Source organism: Anolis sagrei, chromosome 1 (assembly GCF_037176765.1).
Source record: "Anolis sagrei isolate rAnoSag1 chromosome 1, rAnoSag1.mat, whole genome shotgun sequence".
In the NCBI taxonomy this organism is placed as follows: domain Eukaryota; kingdom Metazoa; phylum Chordata; class Lepidosauria; order Squamata; family Dactyloidae; genus Anolis; species Anolis sagrei.
In genome coordinates this window covers 248,487,094-248,499,764 of record NC_090021.1, presented here as the reverse complement: position 1 = coordinate 248,499,764, position 12,671 = coordinate 248,487,094, and the positions used below count along the sequence as shown (strand labels likewise).

At 40.2% G+C, this 12,671-nt stretch overlaps 1 protein-coding gene across 9 annotated transcripts in view; it reads right to left on the bottom strand.

Annotated features, from left to right (window-relative positions):
- The window catches only part of PLEKHA7 (pleckstrin homology domain containing A7), a 193,499-nt gene that overhangs the window by 85,285 nt on the left and 95,543 nt on the right, over nt 1-12,671 (bottom strand). For all 9 annotated transcript variants that reach the window (XR_009631023.2, XR_010908926.1, XM_060767735.2 and 6 more), the window contains one exon: nt 3,148-3,259. Coding sequence is in view for 7 of the 9 variants with exons in the window: in XM_060767735.2 (XP_060623718.2) it covers nt 3,148-3,259 (112 nt within the window). In the remaining 2 variants the exon portion in view is untranslated. The remainder of the gene's footprint in view (nt 1-3,147; nt 3,260-12,671) is intronic.

Sequence of the window (12,671 nt, the reverse complement as noted above, 5' to 3'; positions counted from 1 at the left end):
TATTAAAAAATTCTAAAATTGCAACAGCAAAAACAGCAGAGAGAAAAACTGGCAGGGACACCTAATCACCCTTCAAGAAGAGTTTGCTCCAGGCACAGTCAGCCCATTGTATGCTAATCAAGGTGGTCAGTTGGAAGATTCACACCTAGCCCAACTTACAAAAGCCCTTTGTCTCACCCTGGTCATTCCACAGATATATAAACCCCTTTTTTCCCAGCTCCAGCAGACCTCACCTCTGAGGATGCTTGCCATAGATGCAGGCGAAACGTCAGGAGAAATGCCTCTAGAACATGGCCATATAGCCCGAAAAAACCCACAAGAACTAAAGCTTATTACTTCATAAAATGCAAAATGTGAATCTATACTAGTTTGAATAAGTTTGGGTAGTTTGCCATATGTTCTATCTTTCTGTAATTGAAACAATGTTTATCATCTGTTTCCCAAACTTATTAGAGACAATTATGCTACCACTGACAGCTGGAGCAATCCTAATGATTTCTGGAGCAATCCTAATGATGAGATGCCTGATAAAGACACTGATCCTAAAGGCTCCATTCAACCCCTGAACCAGACATGGGTCTTTTTTCTCACTTTTACCAAAAAATATATCCTTCATTACAATAGAAGTAAATGAGGTTATACTATTAAACACACTTCAGTCCCCACCTACATTTCTATTAATTTTGAGATCAGGCTACAGACGAAGATGGCTGTGAATCAACAGTATCAAGTTGTATCCCACCTCACCCCAACATTTTCCTCTCCTTATAAAGTTTCAAGTAACAATCTTAGAAAGAAACTAGCGCAAAACATATTTAATGCTGTGTGGGCTTTAAGGTGGGATGCAGAGAAAAATCTGCTCTATCATTGGGACTGTCATTGACAACTCAGAGGGAAATCTCAATTCATCATATGGCCTGAGACCAATAGCACTGCAGATTTAATTTCATTTGGATTTTAAAAATGGTTTTGTTCTGTGGCATTGCCCTACATTTCCTATTCTTCTGTTCCAAATCTGCTGGTACAGTGCTTTATTTATGTCCATCATCTTGAAATTTAGTCTATGTGCAAATACCAGCAGCTGTGTATAATTAAGCAAAAAGTAACTTCCACTGATTTCCCTATTCTGATAATGCCCTCTGTGCCCTCAGGATCAGGTGGAGAGGGCAGACTGAAATAAGGAAACTTCACTGTGTGTGTCAACTGAATTACATTTGACTATCTATCTATCTATCTATATATATATATATATATATATATATAGGCCAGGAAATCAGAAGACGCTTACTTCTTGGGAGGAGAGCAATGTCCAGTCTCGATAAAATAGTAAAGAGCAGAGACATCAGACTGACAACAAAGATCCGCCTAGTCAAAGCCATGGTATTCCCTGTAGTAACCTACGGATGTGAGAGCTGGACCTTAGGGAAGGCTGAGCGAAGGAAGATAGATGCTTTTGAGCTGTGGTGTTGGAGGAAAGTTCTGAGAGTGCCTTGGACTGCGAGAACATCCAACCAGTCCATCCTCCAGGAAATAAAGCCCGGCTGCTCACTGGAGGGAAGGATAGTAGAGACAAAATTGAAGTACTTTGGCCACATCATGAGGAGACAGGAAAGCCTAGAGAAGACAATTATGCTGGGGAAAGTGGAAGGCAAAAGGAAGAGGGGCCGACCAAGGGCAAGATGGATGGATGGCATCCTTGAAGTGACTGGTTTGACCTTGAAGGAGCTGGGGGTGGTGACGGCCGACAGGGAGCTCTGGCGTGGGCTGGTCCATGAGGTCACGAAGAGTCGGAGATGACTGAACGAATGAACAACAACATATAGGCAAAATGCATAGCTAGTAAGGTTGTGCATCCGCTTCAGACACTGTCCAAATATTAAAGTAAACTGGGATTATCTGAACCTTTAAAAAAAAACAATTTGACACAAACTGAGTTGCTCCTTTCACCTTACACTTTTTCTTCCCTAGTGACCTGCTCCACAAAGCCTGCAGGTTGCATTGGACTTGGGGAGGAGGGGGCACTTTCTGTCCTTTCCTGGTTAATGTTCTTTCCGAATGGAAGAGTTGCTTTTGTTCACCTAATTAGAATTCAACCCATGTCCCATGTTCGGTTGTGTGAACTGCATGTTGGATGAAAAACCAATGTCATATCAAGTTATGCAAAAACAGATTTAAAATGAATAGAACAGCCAATACATTGAGACTACTCTCTGGAAGGGGCTACTTGAAGTACTGCTATTTCATGAAAGGAAAAACACTACTTTATCAAATTATGTCAGAGTAATTTTTTAATGTGATGTATTTTCTTTCTGCTGCAGCAGCAATTAAAAAAGAACAAAACCATTATGCAAATCATCCCTGCAACAACTGCCTCCATTTTAAAAGAAATCTTTTTAAAAAGAGAAATGTGAATATACAATTAAAACTAAATAACATTTTTTTTCAAACCACAGCTGTCAATTTGGCCTTTCAGTTGATAATTCCTTTTCTTCAAGAATAGAATTTCTTCAGCTATTCATTTTGAAGAAATCAAATAATAAACTATGTGCCACTTCATAAAGTACTAATGAATCCATCAAATGTATGTGCATACTCTTTACACTGTATAAAACAATAACCAAATATTTACATGCATTTTGTTTTCATGTTAATATGTAGTTATGAAACAATGTTTCTAAATGACAGATGAAAATAAAAGGCTAGAAAATAAATGGACAGAAATTTAGGGAAGGGATTAAAATTACTAGTATCTTCCCAAAATGTATAGAGAACAGTATAAATACAGAGTCTACAAAATGAAAATATTAAGACGTGGGATAGAATGAATTATATTTCCTTCCACAAAAGTAAACCCCCATCTACTTATACTGCACAATATTGTAAGGAATATATGAGAGATGCTATGGGAACAAATGCACTTCTACCAGAAAGTGGTTATAGGTAAAATCAGTGTGCAGAATCTATGGCAAGAGAAGGAGAAGCTTTTGGTTCAAGTCACAATTCAACTATGAATTACTGAATGACCTCAAAATGAAAGACATGTCTTATTTGTCAGTATGATAAAACATTTCCAAGCTCAACACCTTCACCTTTATAAGAATCTTTAAAATCCAGGCAAACACACAAGGAAAATACCAAAAGACTTACCTTGGAGCCAGGTTTTATATCTACAGTGGATGTAGTTACTGCAGTAGATGATTCACTGACCATGCTTGGGGGTCTTTGGTTTATCTGGTGCTTTGACATATGTGAGTTCTGCCTAGAAAAAAAAGAGAGGAACATTTGCAAGGTATTTCACCTTTCCTTCTAAGAGGTATTTTTACACCTTTGCATAAAACTGTAGCCTGCATAAATCACACTTCTAAGCTTTCTCACAGTTGCGCCAATGCAGTAAACTGTTCCGTTTAAATAGCTTTTATTCATATACCACAACAAACAGGAGCAGGCTCAGTTCAGCCCATCATACAGTTTACCCAACATCACCATCTTTTGTACATTTCAGCTCGCACTTTTATGTTAATTAAGGGAGCTCACACTTGGCATATTTCTACAGTGTAAGATGCTGTTACTATCAGTGATGTAACTGTCAGCACAATGCCAGCCAGGAAACTTACTCAGTTAATTTTAACCAGACCTTGTAATTACAGGGGAATGAACTACAATATATGTTGTTATTTAAATGCTTCAACTTTTATAATACACATCAGGTAATTTTCTATATAGTTTTAGTATTGCCACTGCTATGACATTTCCTGTATAAACATTCTATAAAACCTGCAACTCTAATAAAAAGACAGACTAAAACAAGAAAACTTCACTACAGATATCAAGTATGTAATTTTCATCATTTAAAAAATGTATTTTGGTCTTAACCAGTGTGATTTATAGCGGAAACCTTACTGATACAACCTTTCTTACTGACACCATAACCCTTAGGTTTGTACAAAAAACCTGACAAACAAAACAAAAACAAAACAATCACTTTGTCTCCAAAAACTCCTAAATTTTACTCAAAAGATAAGGTTAATCTTTATTCACTTTCTCCAATAAGTTATGCTGCAGATGGTCTGGACTAAGCCACTATGACCGATGATCAGGATATGGTGAGCTACAGTCCAAGAAAGGCACTAAGTTGGGAAAGGCTGATCTTTATAGCAAAGGCCGTAGTCCTTCCAATGGAATATTGGAGACCTTTGTGAAGGACAAAAAAAAGAAAGCGCAAAAGCCGGGTTGCAGCTAAACGTCAAAAAAACCAAGATTATGGCAACAAAAATGATTGACAACTGGAAAATAGAGGGAGAAACCGTGGAGGCCGTGACAGACTTTGTATTTCTAGGTGCAAAGATTACTGCAGATGCAGACTGTGGCCAGGAAATCAGAAGACGCTTACTTCTTGGGAGGAGAGCAATGTCCAGTCTCGATAAAATAGTAAAGAGCAGAGACATCAGACTGACAACAAAGATCCGCCTAGTCAAAGCCATGGTATTCCCTGTAGTAACCTACGGATGTGAGAGCTGGACCTTAGGGAAGGCTGAGCGAAGGAAGATAGATGCTTTTGAGCTGTGGTGTTGGAGGAAAGTTCTGAGAGTGCCTTGGACTGCGAGAACATCCAACCAGTCCATCCTCCAGGAAATAAAGCCCGGCTGCTCACTGGAGGGAAGGATAGTAGAGACAAAATTGAAGTACTTTGGCCACATCATGAGGAGACATTTCCTGTATAAACATTCTATAAAACCTGCAACTCTAATAAAAAGACAGACTAAAACAAGAAAACTTCACTACAGATATCAAGTATGTAATTTTCATCATTTAAAAAATGTATTTTGGTCTTAACCAGTGTGATTTATAGCGGAAACCTTACTGATACAACCTTTCTTACTGACACCATAACCCTTAGGTTTGTACAAAAAACCTGACAAACAAAACAAAAACAAAACAATCACTTTGTCTCCAAAAACTCCTAAATTTTACTCAAAAGATAAGGTTAATCTTTATTCACTTTCTCCAATAAGTTATGCTGCAGATGGTCTGGACTAAGCCACTATGACCGATGATCAGGATATGGTGAGCTACAGTCCAAGAAAGGCACTAAGTTGGGAAAGGCTGATCTTTATAGCAAAGGCCGTAGTCCTTCCAATGGAATATTGGAGACCTTTGTGAAGGACAAAAATCTAGTACACAAGGGGAGGAGTCACCTATTACAGTTAAACTTGTAGTCCATTACTAGTACTGACTGCACATCTTTGCATAGCATTGATATGCTAAGCATGACAAGCATAGTCAGCTGCTTCCTTTGGTATTTAGCCAATCGGCTTTTCCTGTTGTCCATAAGTAAGTACAGGAAGAAAAAAATCATATATCTCTTGGAGGGTGCACTGTATTTTCTTTAAGTGTTACATATGCACTTATCCAAAAACAGGGCAATATTATGCTTAAATGTTTTTGCTATATCTTACCTAATATCTGCTAGACATTAATTGAGCTGAGTCACAGACTAGAACGTACTACCCAGACTTGCAGTACCAAAACAAATAAACAGAATATATAATTAATTTGGCTCTTGTATATAATCATTTCATTGTATAATCAAATTAAATGTTATCATGATCCTTAGAAACATGGGAGACAGTAATATGCATCAATGCATATAAGAATACATGAAAAGCCATCACGATCATTGGCCTATCCAGCATTCTTTTTCCATAGTGCCCAATAAAATGCCTGAGGCAAGGTCATAAGCTGAACAGAAGTGAAATAGTATCAAGTGATTTAATCCAGCTACTCAGTAACATCCTCTTGTTCATGTTCCCCCAGCAACTGGTATTGAGAGGCACACTGTCTTTGATTTTGGAAATGTTCCAGGCAAGATATAGGCACAACAGAGTACAACTGATACTTCAGATGTGACTCCAGGCAGAACTGGAGCACTGGGCTTTGGACAAGAATGAGCTAGCTACTTACTTCAAAGGAGACCTTTTGGAGAAACTAAGGGTGGGATCTTATTTATACACAATTCTGGTGGCTGTGCTTTTTCCATGGTCATACAGAAGTGGCAAAATAAGGTTAAAATAATAACCCTGCCAGCTACAAGCAACAGATTTTTTCATTGTTTTCTGTTGCTTCATAGCCAACACATTTTGGTCTTTTATCATGCATTGTTAAGCTGATGGAGTGCACCCACACAATTTATGTACAACTACTATCATACAACTCTCATTCAGACCTGATTTAATACATTCCTGGGACTCAGGCATATACATTCAGTCAGGTAAGGAAGAAAAAAGCAAAAAACAACAAAGAAACAAATGAGTCACACTTTCTCAGCTTCAGAGGAAAAGCAAGGCAAATGCCCTCTGAACAATTATTGTCAAGAAAACTCTATAACAAAGGCATGCCACAACAAAAATCTATTTTTATAGAGGATGAAAAGGTGTTAGAAGCAATATCTGCAGCAGCTGTATTTCTTTCACTGTACCAATTTCTATGTGCAAAAACTTCCATCTTAGATCTAGATTTCATAAGGGAAATACAGACAAAAAAAATAAGATGTGATGGGGGCTATAATTACAGATAAAATAATTTAAATAATTCTTCATGGGTTGTTACTCAGAACTCAGTGGGGTATAAGATTGGTCTCATGATTACAAAATAAAAAACATGCCACCTTGGAGTTTATAAAGTTGGTACATTATATCGTTACTAAATCTCTAAAGGTCCCTAGGAGAAACCCTTCACCTTCAGATGCCTCTCATATCACTACTCAATAACACAGAAACATAAAGCCATAAAATTATAGCTTCAATATTGACCAAAAAAAAAAAATAGGCAGAAAAAAACTTAATTTTAAACAATGTCAACATGTAAATTTTACAACAATAATCCAATCAATATAAAATACAAAAATATCAATATATATATTTAAAATATAAGGTAAAGGTGATGTTGACATTAAGTCTAGACGTGTCCAATTCTGGAGGGTGATGCTCATCTCCATTTCTAAGCCGAAGACACTTTTTACATGTATTGACAATCATGGCCAAATCCCCAAGGATTGGGGGCTTGCAATCATTGTTTCCATCTATAAAAAGAAAGGGAAAAAGGATGATCCTGCGAACTATCGACCAATCAGCCTCCTTAACACTATCAGCAAGCTATATGCTAGGCATCTCCAATGGAAACTCCAAGATTGGTTGGAACAAGAAAGCATATTAGCTGAGGAGCAAGCTGGATTCAGGGAAGGTCGATTCACCATAGATCAGTGCCTAGTGCTGCAACACCTTGTGGAAAAATATTCCTCCCAAAACATAACATCACTATATGCTGCTTTTATTGACTTTAAAGCAGCATTTGATTCCATCTCGCGAGTTAAACTTTGGGAAAAACTGGAGAGTTCTACAATTGATCGCCGTCTATTATATCTAATACGCCAACTTCATGAAAAGACCACACTCAAAGTAAGATGCAACCCACAGGGCCACCTCACTGAGGCTGTTGAAATATGCAAGGGTGTCAAGCAAGACTGCATCCTGGCCCCTTTGTTATAAACTCCATAGTGGACCAGCTTCAAAATATGGACTTCCACCCCCCAAAGCTGGCGGGAAGACACATCTCCATCCTGCTTTATGCAGATGATGCTGCTGTACTCTCTAGAACACCCGTTGGGCTCAAAAGAGCTCTGAGAGCATTAATACAACATTGCAACACAGATCAGCTCCAACTTAATTACAATAAAACCAAAATCATGGCTTTTGCTAATAGGCCCAGAACTCACTCTTGGAGCATAGATGGTTGTAGTGAAATCTACCTTGTAGGCGACCAGGCTGAAGCCTGAATATCAGTAGCTGTCATCTTGAAAGGCAGGCAGAAGCAGGAGGAGGAGTCAAGCCGACTCCTGATTGGTCAGAGCAATTAGGGGAGGAGTCGGTTGAGAGAGGGAAAAAGCTGTCAGCTTTTGACAGGAGAGGGAAGTGTCTTGACATCAGACACAGAAGGATAGGATTTTAGGAGAGGAAGCTAGATAGAGTTCTGACAGGGAAGAAGAGTTTTAAAAGTGAGCCTTTAGGTTAGGGAATAAGGTTGAGACAAAGGCTAGGGTTTTACTGTGTTGAGAGGACCAGTAAAAGAAAGTTTGTCTTATTAAACTTAGGAGAAGTTTAAGATATCTTATTGCCCTGTGTGTGAGACAGACGGGAGTCTGTTCTCTAAGAGATACTGTTTCTAAAAATAGAACAGTGTGTTTAAGGAAACTCACAGTTTTAAAAGCTTTTTGGTCAGTAGAACTAACTGTTTAATCCAACTAAGTCTATGCAACTGAATTACGCTTCTGTACCGCTCATTCTATGAGTAGATGTTTGTTTAAAGCTCAATAAACTTTTTCTAGTTCACTTTTAACTGGTGTCAGCTCCGGTCTGTCAAGCACTTTTAAAGTCCAGTCAGCCAGTTAAGGAGTAATAGAAGATACCCAGGGCAAACACACCTTTACCTACAACACATTCACACCTTTTGGTTCCTCAGACCAATAAAGCTGAGGTGGCGGCGGCTAATACTACCAATAACATCGGTCATTGATATATTCAACTTATGGTCAGCCTTAATTTTATTGTAATGGTCATAAAATTGAACAAGTTACATCCTTCAAATATCTAGGTGTAGTTCTCCAATCTAATGGTAGCAGAAGAGCTCATGGGGATCAAGTAGCCAACACCGCGCAGAGGAGCTCAATTGCCATTCTTAAATATCTCAAGACAAGAGGGGGCCACTTCACACCGGCAGCACTCAAGCTGTTTGAAGCTAAGACATTAGCCCAACTCTTGTATGGTGCTCAGCTGGGCCCCTTCCCCAGTTTTGCCCCATTAGAGCTGGTTCAGTCAAAGTTTCTGAGATCGGCCTTGCAGGTCCCTAAATGCGTTTCTAATGCCACCCTGAGACTAGAGACAGGTTTTATGAGAGTGGAGGCCAGGGTGTGGGTGGCCATACTCAACCTCTGGCTCAGACTGTCCCGTGCACCCCTTGGCCTTGCCCCACTAACCATGGAGGATCCATGGTAGCATCCAAAATCTCCTCATTGGGATTTTCTCCAGGTCTACTATTAGCTATGGATTACAATCAAGCTAAAGCACTTATTAAACAACGTATCACAGACACAGAGCGCCAACTATATCTGGCCTCGGTTCCAACCTTCCTTATAAATGAAGACAGCAGATATCTTGCCTCCCCTATGGCATATTTAACAAACTTAGAGGTTCCCATTCATCGAAGGGCTTTCACCCTGGCTCGATGCCATGCTCTCCCATCAGCTATACTCGAAGGCCGCTACCGGAAGATCCCTTTCCCAGAGAGACTCTGCCCCTGTGACTCGGGTCATGTAGACATGATTGTATGTAATAGAAATGTTATTAGATTGCAAAGAAGTTAAGAGAAGCAAATGTATGATGAAGTAATTAAAGAAATTGAGTATAGTAGACAAATGTTTGAAAGTTAAAGAGTAAGAATAAGTGAATATTGAAGTTGAGAATTAAGAGTGAAGAAGTTACTATTATGCAAACCACATGTATGTATGTAATAGAGGTATTGTAACACATTGAAAAAGAGGGGGAATTGTCAGAATAGTTATGTCATATGTATGTATGTTTTTCAATGTGTTTGCATTAGTATTATAATGTATTAGTTTTGCTTCTTAAAGATGGATTCTGTCATGTTCATTTCCTATTCAGCTCACATATGTTATTGTTACAAAGTTACAGGCCAGACAGTGAAACTGTGATAACACGAAATTCCTTTGCCCTGAGAGAAATTAAGGAGTGTACCAGCCAAGAACATAGATAAGACAGAAGGGCGGTTCTTATGTTTGCTGTGTCTTCTTGCTATGCTTTGTTCGTCGCCATCTTTTAGTTCCACGATGTAGTCTCTGTGTGTATAGACGCTTTAAATAAAGCTACCTTAGAAGAATGCTGCCTGAGTTTGTTTATTTTGAAACCACACGCTTGCTGTGCCGAGACTGGAGAGTCTGACTGCTAACACTCTTCCCTGAATCTGCAATTTGGTGATGGATCTGGGCATTGTATGTTTTTATCCTGTTTCCCCTTCTGCTCCCTCACCCATATTGTGCTTTAGTAGTTATATTTATATTTTTAATGTACAAACATACCAAGTTTGTATGAAAATGTGACTCTATTTCCTGTGCTGGTCAATGACTGAAATAAATGATTTGATTTGATTTGAAGCCGAAGACACCTCCAAGGTCATGTGGCCGGCATGACTGCATGGAACACCGTTACCTTCCCGACAAAGTGGTACCTATTGATCTACTCACATTTGCATGTTTTTGAACTGCTAGGTTGGCAGAAGCTGGGGCTAACAGCAGGAGCTCACCCCGTTCCCCGGATTTGAACTGCCGATTTTCCCTCAGCAAGTTCAGCAGCTCAGCGGGTTAACCTGCTGCACCACCGGGGGCTCCCTTATATAAAATCAGAAAAATAATCAACAGCAATGTAGAACTTAAAACTAGTAATCTTATCCAACTTTCAAGAAAAATTCTACAGCACATTATACGTAATCACTATAAAAAAATTTCTAACTTCATGCAGTTTTAGGGGCAAACTGCTTTGTCTTTTATTCTACAAGGCATTCCAATTTGACAAGTTCACAATTTATTGGCTCATAATATTTCTAACAAATCGTAAACTTCTACATTACAGGAAAATGGGTTATATTAGCTATGCTTGCATCATTACAGGTCCAGAAAGAGAACTGGTTGCATGATACAATCAATGCTGATTTTAAATTGCAGTCAGTCTAAATTGTGTTGAAGTGAGATGGCATTATTTATTCTGATATTCATAATGAGCAAACAATAAATACAAATTGGTTCAGTTCAGAAGTATTGCCTCTTGATTACAATACCATGGTCAGGTAGTCAAAAGCAGTGTAAACTTGTCCATATGGTTCTCTCAACAATCCTCCTGAGCTCAGACAATTTCTTGGATTTATCTGATTTCTTCTGTGACTTCTGAATTGAGTACACTATGGACAAACTGTCTCCAAACCATGGTTTCTAAACAAATTCCAAAACACTGATCTGAATCATTATCACAGGCAATCTCTTATTAAGAGCAACTGCAGTACGTCTACCTGGAATGTCACAGGAAACAAGCTGCTTTTGATTGTCAAGAAGTGTCTAACAATTATTAAGCTATTTGGTTGCTTTGAACATAACAGTCAAGCTAAAGTTCAACCACTGAGATTGGATCTCAGAAATGTGTTCACCCTTATTTGCCTCTGCATGGTTCAATCTGTGGTAAATATAGCAAATTATATCCTATGCTTTGAGCACAGAACTATAATTCACAGCTCAGAACTGCTCTCCCTGTCCCTAGTTATGATTTGGACATAGGAATTAAGCTGTACTACAAAACAGAACAGGTGAGACAATGTGGTATAGTGGTGTGAAAGTTGGACTCTGGAAGACAAAGGTTCAAATCCCTGGTCAGCCACAGAAATGGATAATGTTAAGCAAGTCATATTTTCTCAGCCTCAGAGGAAGGCAGTGGCAACTATCCTCTGAATAAAGGTTCCATTCTGTCCCCCATGCTTTTCAACATCTACATGAAACCGCTGGGAGAGGTCATCCGGAGTTTTGGAGTTGGGTGCCATCTCTATGCAGATGACACGCAACTCTACTACTCCTTTCCACCTAACTCCAAGGAAGCCCCTCAGGTGCTGGATGAGTGCCTGGCCGCTGTGGCTGTCTGAATGAGGAGGAACAAGTTGAGGATCAATCCCGACAAGACAGGGGTCCTCCTGGTCGATCGTAAGCCGGATCGGGGTATAGGGTGGCAACCAGTGCTGGACAGGGTTGCACTCCCCCTGAAGTCACAAGTCCGCAGCCTGGGTGTCCTCCTGGATTCATCACTTAGGCCCGTCGCAAACTCTGTTCCTGCGGGAGAAAACCTTGCTAGCATGTCCCTGACGTCACGAGACTCCGCCTCTCACCCCGCCCCTTTCTCCGCCCCTTTCTCTTTGCCAGCGTGGTTTTTCCTTTGCTAGGGCAGCATTGCCCGCATTTTCTCTCAGTTGGCAGAATTCAACTGAGAGAAAATGCGGGCAATGCTGCCCTAGCAAAGGAAAAACCACGCTGGCAAAGAGAAAGGGGCGGAGAAAGGGGCGGGGAGAGAGGCGCAGGCTCCTGACGTCAGGGACTTGCTAGCAAGGTTTTCTCCCGCAGGAACCTAGTTTGCGACGGCTCTTATGCTTGAAGTTCAGGCTTCGGGGGTGGTGGGAGGGCCTTCGCACAATTAAGACTTATGGGCCAGCTGTGACCGTACCTCATGAAGTCGGATCTGGCCAGGGTGGTCCATGCCTTAGGCACCTCCAGATTGGATTACTGTAATGCACTCTATGTGGGGCTGCCCTTGAAAACGGCCCAGAAATTTCAATTGGTACAACGGGCAGCAGCCAGGTTACTAACTGGTGCGACTTACAGAGAGTGGTCAACCCTCCTGTTTAAGGAGCTCCTCTGGCTGCCATTCATTTTCTGGTCCCAATTCAAGGTGCAGGTTCTTACCTACAAATCCCTGAATGGTCTGGGACCCGCCTACCTGCACGACCGCATTTCTGTGTACGAACCCACACGATCTCTTGGATCATCTGGAGAGGCCCTGCTCACGCTCCCA